Raw genomic sequence first — 14,408 nt, 5'->3', positions numbered from 1 at the left:
CTTGTGGGTGGACACCCCTCCCTCCCACTGTGTAGAATCCAGCTACAAAATGGAGTTTTGGAGTCACATGGGCAAGTCACATGTCCATGCATGATTCAGAACTTACAGGTAGCAGCCATGGTTCACATGCTACCTTGAATGTCCTCAAGTAGTCTTCTTATGTGGATTAGAGCCTTCCAAGATCCATTGTCCGTTAAGTGTTTCTTGATTGGGCACTTAACTTGCAAATTCCTTTCTAAAGAAGCTGCCCAAATGCCTTACTAAGGTTACTTAAAATCAAACCAGTACACAGCCAATATTCATAACTTCGAATACAAAAATGATACATGCATACAAATAGGATGAATAGATTCAGTAAATCATAACCTTTACAGAGATAGGTTACATGGCATATGTAGCATAAAACATATTCCAGTTAGGTCATATATACATTCATAAGCATATTTCCATAAAGCCTTATGGGGTTCAACATCACACTAGTATCACACAACCAGGCCTGTTGACTGTCAGTCCTATACAAATTCCTTTAGAACACATTATTGTCAGTTCATCTTTCTGTATCTCTCGTCCCAAATAATGGGGATAATTGACCTACCTACATGTAATTGGGGACATCTTAAATCTTATATATTTTCAGGGTTTCAGATATGGTAAATATCATTGCCCCATCTTACATCCAGTGAAACTGAGAGGTAGTAGGGTCTGTCTACACTTTGAGCTGGAGGTGTAAATTCAAACTTGAGGAGACATACCCACGCTAGTGCTGATTGAGCTAGTGTGCTAAAAAATACAGTGGCACAAGTGGACAAGCCACCCTGAGTACATGCCTAGCATTCCAGACGAGACTGTATTAGGGCAGCTAGTCTCTCCTGCAGCTTGTGCTGCCATGGCTACACTCTGTTTTTAAAATGCTAGCTCAGTCAGACCTACTGCAAGTATGTCTCCTTGAGCTGGAATATACACCTGCAGCACAAAATGTAGATGTACCCATAGAGAGGTTCAGTGGTTTGCCTAGGAAGGATTGTGGGCTAGTGGGTTAACAGGAGTCTTAATCTCTCATCCTGATTCTAACAGAGATTCAGTATGTAATGACTTAGCTTTTCCATGCCTCTCTTTTCCCGGATTTAAAATGGAGATAATGACATTTCTCATAACATTCCAAGCTGGTGCATTAGTGATAATCATATTTGATTCTGTTATTCAGAATCTTCATCCAGTCTGCTTCGTTTAGGATTGGATTATTTTATAACTGATTGTAGTAAAGTAGAAGACCTTGTCAAGCTTTAGGCAGATGTCTAAACCTGGGCATCCAGGAAATGACAATCAATATTCAATGTGCAGGAAAACATCAGGCAGTGCGGTCAGGGGCTGACATTTCACAGCAAACATGATGAAGTTAGTAATGAAACTGACTTGACACTGCCATTGGCAAACCAGATTCCTGACAGTTTTTATCTCTGACTCTGTTTGCTTTCTGATGGATTGGTTGCCCTTGACTTGTTTCCTGTCTAAACATCCATAGTTAAATATTTGTAATTTCAGCCTGTAAGTACACCCAGCCTGTCTTGGGAGCTATAAAAACTGGCTAGCAGGCCAAATCCAATGATCATCATATTTAGGCTTGTAATGAATAACATTCACTTTTGGTGAGCCAGTTTCAGTTTAATTTCTGAACGTAATGGTTCAAATACTTGGTTGGACAAGGTACATGAGAGTTTAACTTGTACTTTGGGAGTTATAGATACATTATATAATGCAAAAGGCTAAATATTAGACTAAATTGTATTATATCATGCAGTTGTTTTGTTTCAGTGATGAACCTTTAGTCAGAAAAGACATAATTGTAGGGATCTGTGACAGAACTAAGCAAAACTCTTGGAAAGAGCTGTGGGTAACATTTTAGTTCTTGGCCATTTTTATAAATCAGGATTAGAATATGTTTTAAAAGCCACATTAACTGATACCCAGAAGTTTTGATGCTTCTGAAGAACTGAGTTGCCTGACTCTAAATGAAAACATTAGCCTGTTTGTTCAATTAATACCACCAGAATACACCATTTATATCCTAGAGAGATACTACTGATTGATGACTTCCTCTGTCTATAGCTAGTATTATTCAGCTCATTACAGCATTATCCTTAAAGAAATATCTTTCTGTTATTGAATTGTCATTGAGTAAATATCAGGTTCTGAACTAAGGTTTTAAAAAGTTGAAATACAAGGTAATTTCCTAATGATAAGTTATAATATTATATATCTTGAAGCAATTTTATGGGCCTTGCAATAATATTTAGGTAGAGCCCTGATGAACACCTATAAAACCATGATTTATTCTTCAGATTCTGTCCTTCCCAGGAAAGTCAGTGGGGTTGCCCCAGCAATAAGATCAATCTGTTTCTCTCTCTCTCTCTCTCTCTCTCTCTCTCTGTCCAGGTTCTGATATTGTCATTGGTTACTGTAGTATTTGAGGGAGGGCAGAATTTGGTCTATTGTCATTAATAATGGAAAGTCTGCTTCAAAAAACCTGTTATGGAACCTATTAAGAACATTAATGGTTGGTCTCCTTTAGTGTCTAAGAGCATTGCTAATTAAATTAGTTGCTGAGTAGCTAAAGGAATGTAGGTGCTGGATTGCGAATATGCCTGCTGTACTGCGGCATGTACAGATCATGCCTTGTATTAACCCAGCTCTCCCAGCGTTATTTTTTAGTTTTGTTATTAGAGGTTAAAGAACAAATGTAGTTGTACTGTTCATAAAAGACTGGCACTATTTACTCAGCGTTGTTATGAAATGGCATTCAGTCTATGTTATATATATCAGTTAGCTGATATAATGAGTTTTAGGGCTGTAAATCTGAACAAATTACAACTCCATCAGGCATTCATCTCCTACATAGTTGATTTTTATGATGGTTATTCCGGATTAAATAGCAAGGAAGGCACATTCTCTCTGTCCAGACAAATTAGTTCTAAAACGAACAAATATTGTAATTTAAGGAAATAATTCATAGAATCATAGAATCATAGAATATCAGGGTTGGAAGGGACCCCAGAAGGTCATCTAGTCCAACCCCCTGCTTGAAGCAGGACCAATTCCCAGTTAAATCATCCCAGCCAGGGCTTTGTCAAGCCTGACCTTAAAAACCTCTAAGGAAGGAGATTCTACCACCTCCCTAGGTAACGCATTCCAGTGTTTCACCACCCTCTTAGTGAAAAAGTTTTTCCTAATATCCAATCTAAACCTCCCCCATTGCAACTTGAGACCATTACTCCTCGTTCTGTCATCTGCTACCATTGAGAACAGTCTAGAGCCATCCTCTTTGGAACCCCCTTTCAGGTAGTTGAAAGCAGCTATCAAATCCCCTCTCATTCTTCTCTTATAGTGCATTCATCTAGCCCATACTTCCTTAACTTGCTGACTTATAAATTATAAACTCTGTTTTTGGTTATTATGCGGATAATCATTAAGAGAGTGGAAAATGGCAGCTCATCATCTAATGCCTTTTTTGCTAAGGGAACTTTAGACACATCTTGGTAGCACATAATTCCATCAAGGAGTTTGGTTTGAAAATTCAGAGGAGCCACTGAAATAAAATTAATAATCAGGTTTAAACTATTACCAATAATAAAATCTGAGCTAGCCTATTCTGTACTCACCTAACGTGGGTAACAGATTAGGATGGATTTAAAATAGTAATTTTCCTGGTCTTGTGCTGATGTTGCAGTTGAGAGCACTAAGAAGCTGGCACACACAAATGTAAGTAACAAAAATGAGCCTACCAGAAATGAAGTTTACCAAAGACTATCAAATAATCTGAGTGACCTCAGCCAGCTTTAGCAGAGTCTGAGCAACAGAAGGTCTGCCTCTTGTTCACCGTGGGTAAAATAGTCCCAGAAGTGATACACTAATTATTATTTTTTCTTACTGGGACTTTCTCTTCTTTCTCATCTCTCCTATCTTATTTTTGCCTTATTTTTATTTTTAGTCTTCTAAGCCAAGTTTTTTAAAAAATAGGCGTGTAAAGTTAAGCTCCTAAATCACTTTTTGTGAGATTTTTAAAGGCATTTAGGCATCTAAAAATGCAGATAGGACCCACGAGGCAGTTTCCAAAGCACCCAAGCATGTAAGGAGACTAACTTGCATTTAAATCAATGAATTTAATTAAATGCATTCCATTAGACACTTTTGAAAATTCTGCCCCTAAATCCATATTTACACACGAACATAAATGACCTGATTACCAAAAGTGCTGAGCATCCAGCAGCTCCCTTTGACTTCAGTGGAAGTTATGGACATTCAACACTTCTGAAAATTAGACCATTTATTTTAGTGCCTCAGTGTGGATTTAGGAACCTAGCTTTAGGCAAACAGTTGTGAAAATCTTGTCCCATGTCTTCTTCCCTCTCCTTTTCGTATCTTACTATCCTTTCTTATAACCAGTGGGTCTCTAGTTAAATTCAGAGAAAAATGCAATCCTGTCAGTTTACGAGTTGATTATGCCTTGAGGTTTGGGGTGCTTAATCCATTTTTATATTGTTCACTTTATGTTAGGAAAACTGCAAGGGCTTTTGAGAGTGTTGTAAAAGACTGTGAAATGTACTGAGTTACTTCAATACATTCATATTAAGTAAAATAAAGTTTTTAAAACATATGAAGTGCATAGCATACTGGAGGTTTATAGGTACATGGGGGTTCAGCTAGATGACCTACAGCAACATGTCTTTCCAGTCTTTAATTTATGTGAGCTGGATTGCCGCTTCCCTTTCTGCGAGTAAAGGGGACCTCTAGCAGGTCTGGGGACACCAAAGAGAAGTAACGCTTGCTCTGTGGTATCATCCTGCTCTCACTCTGCCTCCATGGGAGTGGTCTCTGAGTGATCTGCAGGGATCCCTAGCAGTGGAGGGGGAGGAAGAGGGTGGTAGAGTGGGATGGAGCAAAGCTGGGAGAACAGTTGCTTTCTGCAGCATTGTACCCTTCCCCAGACCCAAAGGAATATCCAAGTATAGAAGAAGTGCTGAATGTGAAACTCTGTGAAGGCAAAACAACTTTGAAGATCACTGGGTGTCCTTGGATTTAGAAGGCCCAATTGCTTACTACTTCTTCTTTCTCCTAAGGTTTAATGATGCAATGAAAATCCCATAAGCAGGGACTCACATAATTTCCTGTCTGCTAGGGACCTTTTATCCATGTCTCGGACAATCTGGATCTATGAACCTAATCATCAGATTAGCCTTAAAAAAGAATTGGGAGAAATAAAGTGAAATAGGGGAATAAAACATTCCAACCCACCTCAGCCTCAAATATTGAATATTTCCTATTTTTACGTACATTTTCTGAGCCTTGAAAGATCACTCTGTTTTAGATAATTCTAGGCTTGGAAGACTAAAATGATTACTTTTTTTTTTAAGAAAAAAAGAAGCAAGTTTGCTCTTCTGGGAAGTTTTTCCAATATTTGTAACATTATATTGTCATAATATGAATTATGTGGTACATATTTTGTGGGCCAGATCTACTGGAATGAAAACTATAATGTGACTCATTACTAGTGACCTTCTCAAGATGGGCATTTATTACCTCTGTTGTCACTGGATCATGTAACTTGTGAGACATTCAAATGTTTTTACCAACTACAAGAGTTTTGAGGGACATTCAAGAACAAATACTGCACAGTAGTAGTGTCAGGGTTCCTCCCCCACTCTGCACTCTAGGGTACAGATGTGGGGACCTGCATGAAAACCTCCTAAGCTTACTTTTACCAGCTTAGGTTAAAACTTCCCCAAGGTACAAATTAATTTTATCCTTTGTCCTTGGAATATCCACTGCCACCACCAAACTCTAACTGGGTTTTCTGGGAAACGTAGTTTGGACACGTCTCTCCCCCCAAAATCCTCCCAACCCTTGCACCCCACTTCCTGGGAAAGGTTTGGTAAAAATCCTCACCAATTTGCATAGGTGACCACAGACCCAAACCCTTGGATCTGAGAACAATGAAAAAGCATTCCGTTTTCTTACAAGAAGACTTTTAATAGAAATAGAAGTAAATAGACGTAAAGGAATCACCCCTGTAAAATCAGGATGGTAGATACCTTATAGGGTAATTAGATTCAAAACATAGAGAATCCCTCTAGGCAAAACCTTAAGTTACAAAAAAGACACACAGACAGAAATAGTCATTCTGTTCAGCACAGTTCCTTTCTCAGCCACTTAAAGAAATCATAATCTAACACATACCTCGCTAGATTACTTACTAAAAGTTCTAAGACTCCATTCCTGTTCTATCCCCAGCAAAAGCAGCATACCGACAGACACAGACCCTTTGTTTCTCTCCCTCCTCCCAGCTTTTGAAAGTATCTTGTCTCCTCATTGGTCATTTTGGTCAGGTGCCAGCGAGGTTACCTTTAGCTTCTTAACCCTTTACAGGTGAGAGGATTTTTCCTCTGGCCAGGAGGGATTTTAAAGGGGTTTACCCTTCCCTTTATATTTATGACAAGTAGATTAAAAGAAACCATGCCCATTTTGCCCAGTTGAACAAGGGAAACACTCAGAAGTACCTGAGTGATTTATATAATATGAATGATGTATTTGTATGCCCCCCCATTACCTTACTATTATGAAAGAACATTAGAATGGCCCTACTGGGTCAGACCAAAGGTCCATCTAGCCCAGTATCCTGTCTTCTGACAGTGGCCAGTGCCAGGTGCCCTAAAAGGAATGAACAGAACAGATAATCAAGTGATCCATCTCCTGTCGCTTATTCCCAGCTTCTGGCAAACAGAGGCTAGAGACACCATTTTGGCCCATCCTGGCTAATAGCCATTGATGGACCTATCCTCCATGAATATATCTAGTTCTTTTTTGAACCCTGTTATGGTCTTGGCCTTCAGAACATCCTCTGGCAAGGAATTCTACAGGTTGACTGTGCATTGTGTGAAGAAAAACTTCCTTTTATTTGTTTTAAACCTGCTGCCTATTAATTTCATTTGGTGACCCCTTGTTCTTGTGTTATGAGAAGGAGTAAACAACATTTTCTTATCTACTTTCTCTACACCAGTCATGATTTTATAGACTTCAATCATATCTCCCCTTAGCCGTCTCTTTTCCAAGCTGAAAAGACCCAGTCTTATTAATCTCTCCTCATATGGAAGCCATTCCATACTCCTAATCATTTTTGTTGCCGTTTTCTGAACCTTTTCCAATTCTAATATATCTTTTTTGAGATGGGGCGACCACATCTGCACACAGTATTCAAGACGTGGGCGTACCATGGATTTATATAGAGGCAACATGATATTTTCTGTCCTATTATCTATCCCTTTCTTAATTATTCCCAGCATTCTGATTGCTTTTTTGACTGTCACTACACATAGAGTTGATGTTTTCAAAGAGCTATCCACAATGACTCCAAAATCTCTTTTGTGAGTGGTAACAGCTAATTTGGACTCCATCATTTTATATGTATAGTTGGAATTATGCTTTCCAATGTGCATTACTTTGCATTTATCAGCATTAAATTTAATCTGCCATTTTGTTGACCAGTCACCCAGTTTTGAGAGATCCTTTTGTAGCTCTTCGCAGTCTCCCTGGGTCTTAACTACTTTTAGTAATTTTGTATCATCTACAACACCTCACTGTTTACCCCCTTTTCCAGATCATTTATGAATATGTTGAATAGTACTGGTCCCAGTACAGACCCCTGGGGGACACCAGTATTTACCTCTCTCCATTCTTAAAACTGACCATTTATACCTACCCTTTGTTTCCTATCTTTTAACCAGTTACCAATCCATGAAAGCACCTTCCCTTATCCTGTGGCAGCTTATTTTGCATAAGAGCCTTTGGTGAGGGACATGGTCAAAGGCTTTCTGAAAATCTAAGTACACTATATCCACTGGATCTCCTTGGTCCACATGCTTGTTGACCCCTCAAAGAATTCTACCCACAGTCTTTAATGTATTTATCTTCATAGCACCGAAGTGAGGGAAAAGTGCTAATACTGTACTTATCATTCAGAATCATAGCAACACTTTTCCTTCATTTCTATTGGATGAATTAGGTTGCTCAAAATAGTATGATTGCTGGTCTTGAGAATCAAGAGGACTGTAGAATAGCTTAAGATTCCTCGGGTATGTCTACTCTGTGATAAAACACCCATGGCTGGCCCATGTTGGTTGGCCTATGTCAGCTGACTCAGACTCATGTGGCTCGGGCTGTGGGGCTATAACACTGAAGTGTAGACGTTTGGGCTTGGCCTAGAGCCCAGGCTCTGGGACACTCCCCACTTGTGGGGTCCCAGAACCCGGGCTCCAACCTGAGCCCAAAAGTCTACACTGCAATTTTACAGCCCTGTAGCCTAAGCCTCATTACCTAAGTTCCCTCTAAGCTGCACAGCTGCCTATTAAGCCCCACGCAAGGGCTCAGGGCTGTGGTGGGGAAAGATGCCTCTCCCCCAGCACGGACCTGCCATGGTGGGGAGAGGCACCTCTTTCTGCCGGCCCCAGCAGGGACCTGCCGTGACGGGGGAGGTGCCTCTCCCCACCATGCCCCAGCATGTACCTGCCACAGCCAGGGGAGGGGTGCCTCTCCCCCTGCCAGCCCAGGTGCTTCTGTGGGGAGAAAGAGCTGGGGGGAGTCCTCTCTCCCTGCTGTAGCCCCCGGGCAGCCTGCATCCCAAACCCCTCATCCCCGGCCCCACTCCAGAGCCTGCACCCCCAGGCAGAGCTCTCACCTCCTCCCTGCACCCCAAACCTCTGCCCCAGTCCTGAGTCCCTCACCCCCCCCCGCACCCAAATCCTCTGCTCTTGCTCTGAGCCCCCCTCCCACACTCAAAACCCCTTGGCCCCACCCCCACCACATGAATTTTGTTATGTGCACCAATATGGAGGTGATGTGTGACATAACAGAATTCATTCCATACATGTGTAGGAAAAATTAGAGGGAACACTGCTCATGAACCTGCGTCAGCTGACACTAGGGTTGCAAGGCATCCAGTTTTTGACTGGAACGCCCAGTCAAAAAGGGCCACTGGTGGCTCTGGTCAGCACTGCTGATCGGGATGTTAAAAGTCCAGTCAGCAGCACAGTGGGGCTGAGGCAGGCTCCCTGCCTGCCCTGGCTCTGTGCAGCTCCCTGGAAGCAACTGGTATGTCCGGCTCCTAAGTGCAGGGGCGGCTAGGGAACCTCCACATGCTGCCCCCACCCTGAGTGCCGGCTCTGCAGCTCCCATTGGCCAGGATGTGGTGGGGCAGGGCCTCAGAGAAGGGGCGGGGCAGGAGGCTGGGCAAGGGTGCTTGGTTTTGTGCAATTAGAAAGTTGGCAAACCCTAGTTGACACAGGTTAGCTACAACTGTTTTATTACAGTGTAGACATACTCCTATAGACTTGAGTGAGCTTTGCATCAGGCCCTTAGACCCAGATCATCAAAGATATTTAGGTACCTAAACTCCCATTGATTGTAATGGGAGTTAGATGCCGAAATCCCTTTGAAGATCTAGGCCTTAGAGACTTGACTTTATGAGTGTGTTTACGTTTGACACATCATTATAATTGGGCACTTTTGCTGTGAAGAATAAAATGAACCAGAAGGTCCCCTATGGCACAGAAGAAGGGAATGGAGGCTCCACTGTCACGTCAATATGGCTGTATGGTTGGTGCTTGGCTGCTTGGAGGCAGGGGAGTGGGGCTGTCAAGCAGCTGCCTTACCTGGTGTGCTGCTCTCTGAAATTTGTGGTAACACTGCTGGAACTGCTAAGGCCAAAATGATCACCTTTGCCAACCTGGCCTTACTCTGTCCTCTGCCAGTGGGAGCTGAAAACACCCATGCCACACAAAGGTTTATTATTGCTGTTTTATTTATAAATCCAGAACTGTGCTAGGCACTTTACAGGCAAGGATCAAGACACAGTCCCTGCACTTAAGAGCTTACAATCTAATTAAATAATGTACTCATGAAGGATGGGGCATGGATGCAGCACAACGAAAAGGGCCAGATTCTGCCATCCTTGCAATAATACCTTACTCTGTAAGTAGCTCTATTTAAAGCAGTGGGATCCCTTGTGGAACAAAGTGCTACTTAACCTGAGTAAAGGTGGCAGAATCTGGGCCAAGATGCAGAAGTTAAGCAAGAATCTTGTTAGATCCGTTAATTTTCTTTATAGATTTTATTTTATTTTTTGTGGGGGAGACTTCCTATTTTGTTATATGTCATTGTGGAGAGATCCAGGATTGATGGCCCCTTTGAAACAAGGTTGCACTGCGTGTATGAATTTTAAACTATAAAAAAGATATCGGAATTTTTAAACCAGGAGGACTGAAGTGCAGCTGTGACATCTCTTTAAATTATTAATTATATTGTGGTGTATACACATTTTTACCTACTAGAAGTGGGAAAAAAAGATATTCTTATGCATTTTGAGCAAAAGTTGAAGGATGAAAACATATAAACAGATAACAGGTTTTTCTTGGAAGAGATGGCATTATGTCTAAATGAAAGTGGATCCTTCCCTGGTCCTTTTTATTCTGTCAGAGTTGATGCATGGAGATTTTAATCTGTCCTTTTGCTGTACCAGAAATTAATTCAAAACCCACATCATCCACATTTCCTAATTAAATGTTGGAAAACTACTGGTATTTATACTTGCATGTGATTGGTTTATAAACTTCTTTCTGTAGGACATTTTGCCTTTAAACTAGCCTGGAGTCAATAAATCTCTTTACAGATGTCAATTTGGTCGGCAGTAAAGAGGTAAATAGAAACGAATGACACTCATCAAGCCCATGGCATGAATGATTTATTGGGCACGATCATTTAACACTTTCATAAAGTCAATATAAGGGAAAGAAACAGGTTGCTTATTATGGTAAACTGTATTTGTACTGTCAGCAAACCATGATTTATGACAAACCTGTGGCCAGGATTAGGATATTATAAATGAAGGAAAATGGAAGGCTCATTAATTTTTTATACCCATAGGTAGAAGACATGCAGTGGGCTAACAGAGATCATACACATCCAGCATCTGTTTGCAGCCTGCCCTGTAAACCTGGGGAAAGAAAGAAAACAGTAAAAGGAGTGCCTTGCTGTTGGCACTGTGAACGCTGTGAAGGGTACCATTACCAAGTGGATGAGCTCACCTGTGAACTGTGCCCATTCAATAAGCGACCAAATGCCAACCGCACAGATTGCCAGCTTATCCCAATAATCAAACTGGAGTGGCATTCTCCCTGGGCCATCGTGCCCGTGTTCATAGCTATTCTCGGAATTATTGCAACCACCTTCGTCATCGTGACATTTGTCCGCTACAATGACACACCCATCGTCAGAGCATCTGGCCGCGAACTCAGCTACGTGCTATTGACTGGGATTTTTCTCTGTTACTCTATCACTTTTTTAATGATCGCCGCTCCGGACACAGTGATCTGCTCATTTCGACGGCTCTTTTTAGGACTCGGCATGTGCTTCAGTTACTCCGCCTTGCTCACAAAAACTAACAGAATCCACAGAATATTTGAGCAAGGTAAAAAATCTGTCACAGCTCCAAAGTTTATTAGCCCAGCTTCCCAGTTGGTGATCACTTTCAGCCTCATATCCATGCAGCTTCTTGGAGTCTTCATCTGGTTTGCTGTTGATCCACCACATATCGTAGTAGACTATGGAGAGCAGAGGACACTTGATCCTGAAAATGCCAGGGGAGTTCTCAAATGTGACATTTCTGATCTTTCTCTCATTTGTTCCCTTGGATACAGTATTCTCTTGATGGTCACATGCACTGTGTATGCTATTAAAACAAGAGGGGTTCCAGAGACCTTCAATGAAGCAAAACCCATTGGATTTACTATGTACACCACCTGCATAATTTGGTTAGCTTTTATTCCAATCTTTTTTGGTACTGCGCAGTCCACAGAGAAGGTAAGTGACAATAAAATTAAGAATCAAATGTTAACCTGCCTTTTTCCATTACAATATTTGTAACATTACATTAATTCAGTCTTATAAATTACTAATTCTGAATGTGAACACAAATTGCTAGAATATTAAGAAATGGAAGGTAATGGCATGTGTCTTTGGAAAGGTACATTTCCTGGGATTTGTAACAAGATCTGGGATCTGATTATGACATGACTGCCATAATAACTTGGTCATTTTCTGGATACATCTTTTCCTTAAATGACTGCTTCCACTAATGGGTATTATTATTATTCATGATGCTCCAGTCTGTTATACAAAATGCTATAAATGTTTACTGCCTAGCACAGAACTGATGTAAATAGATATATTTCAAAACTCCACCAAGATCTACTTACACTTGTCAAAAATAATGAAGAAGAATGTTTGAGTAGAATGAAAGTCATTACCTTTACCTGTCAGCCACACATACAAATAAATAAATAAATACAAATATGGAGAGAAAAATACCCAGTAAATTGAATATTTATCTCATTTAAAACTTTACATAAGGGCTCAGTTAATTAATTAATAGCGCCTTGAGGAAATTACAGGTTTCAGAGTAGCAGCTGTGTTAGTGAGCTGTAGCTCACGAAAGCTTATGCTCAAATAAATTTGTTAGTCTCTAAGGTGCCACAAGTCCTCCTTTTCTTTTTGAGGAAATTAGGCTCATGAAAATGAGCTCTTTTGATGAGAGATTCAGTCTAACATGTTCAGAGGTCAGTTCTTCCTTGTTCAGTTGACAAGATCCTTTCGTAATATCAGTCAGCGAGAACCATATACAATATCTCAGACATTTAACTCTCTCTCTCTTGCTTCTAATGGGAAGACAGAGACACATGTCAGCTATGTGAGTTTGTCTCCAGCTGACATTGGGAAAGATGGCAAATCTGCCAGGAAAGAGCAATAAAACACAGATCAATTGCCAAGACGGTTTGGAAAATCTTGAAAAGCAGAAATGTAGGGTATGAATCCCTGAACCAGAGCCTCCCCCAGCTCCCATTCCTAATGAGTGATTTTTTAAAAAAATATTTTTTAAATTATCCAAAATATTTTTACAGAAAATGGACTACAGAATCTATCCCCATTAATGTATATGCAAAACGGCCACATGCTTTTGGCTGGCATAACCCCCTTGGCTTCAAAATTCAAAAAGTGGTAATGTGTGACTAAATAAAACACCTGCTGATTCAGGCATAAAAGTTTTCAGGGGGAGCAGAGCTCATTAGTATGATCTTTTTCATTTCCATAGATCAATGTGGTTTTCACCCAGATTTCTTAAAAAAAAAAAAAAAAAAGTACTAAGCACACTCACTGCTGAATAGGTCAGGCTGCCACAAAGCCAAGATCTGTGACCTGTCATGATTTGCATGGCCTTGTTCAGAATGAAAGGCCATTAATATTTTATGGAGAATTAAGCCCTAAGGTAGTGGCACAGCATAGGTGAAGTAAGTAAAGCTGAAGAATTCTGACACTTATAATTGGAACAGGGAAATACTTTTAGCTGATAATCGTATGTGTGAACAGAGTTTAAATGCTGATGCTTTTATGTATAGGTGTAAGTCAGTAAAAACTTGTGTGGCTAGGGATGCAATACTTATTATTTGAAAGAGAATGTTTTACCATTCAGGGCATGCTGAGTTTAGCAAGGCATGGTATTTGTGACTAAACACATGTATTTCTGGATAATGGAAAATGCTATTGGCCGGTGGTTCCGCAATGACTTTTAATTTACACAATAGGTTCTCATTTATTTGACGCAAGAGATGACACGCTCTCCACTTCTAAAGAAGAGAATAATAAACCCCTCTGTCTGGTTTCTTATGTGAACTCCCAAAGTGGACAAATGAACATAACTAAATCTCTTGGGTTCTGGCACTAAACTCTGTTATTTAGTTGTTGCATTTTTTAAAAATGATCAGTTATTCTTGTTCTTCATATAATGACTTTCAGAAGGGAAAAAACAAATTAAAATGTTAATACAGTAGTTTTGCAATTCAAATAATTCTTTCAGCCCTTCTGCTTCTTGTTGTAAATAAAAACATGTTTCCACACTGAGCCTTATGGACATCATCACAATAGCTCAAGCATGCATGCAATTAAATTATTTCTCTAAATGGGACAAAAATGTAATGATTAGTGCTCACATATATAATAAGTCTCTGAATATCCTCAGGCAAAGTTACTTGTAGTTTTCTCAGTTAATATAGAACTTCTAAAGATGCATGTTCTAAGGAAAGCTAATACACTATAAAATCTGGTAATTGGAATTGCTGTTTGTACACCTATTTTTATCTGATAAGGAAATGATGGGATAAATTAAATGAAGTGGTGGTTTCTGAGATGCTCATCACCCTGGACCTTATCTGCAGTTGATTTTAGAGCCCTTATATTATTTGGCTATATGGCTTGAGCTTGTTCAAAGGGAATCTAGCTATAAATTGGGGAATTTAAAGGACAGAATAAGA

The 14,408-nt window shown here is 40.2% G+C and overlaps 1 protein-coding gene across 3 annotated transcripts in view; it reads left to right on the top strand.

Annotated features, from left to right (window-relative positions):
- The window catches only part of GRM8 (glutamate metabotropic receptor 8), a 457,362-nt gene that overhangs the window by 389,749 nt on the left and 53,205 nt on the right, over window positions 1-14,408 (top strand). For all 3 annotated transcript variants that reach the window (XM_074942359.1, XM_074942357.1, XM_074942358.1), the window contains exon 9: window positions 10,969-11,904. In XM_074942359.1, coding sequence (XP_074798460.1) covers window positions 10,969-11,904 — 936 coding nt within the window. The remainder of the gene's footprint in view (window positions 1-10,968; window positions 11,905-14,408) is intronic.

The sequence above is a fragment of the Natator depressus genome, chromosome 1, assembly GCF_965152275.1.
Source record: "Natator depressus isolate rNatDep1 chromosome 1, rNatDep2.hap1, whole genome shotgun sequence".
In the NCBI taxonomy this organism is placed as follows: Eukaryota; Metazoa; Chordata; order Testudines; family Cheloniidae; genus Natator; species Natator depressus.
Note: the sequence above shows the minus strand (reverse complement) of the source record. Positions and strands in the feature narration are given on the sequence as shown.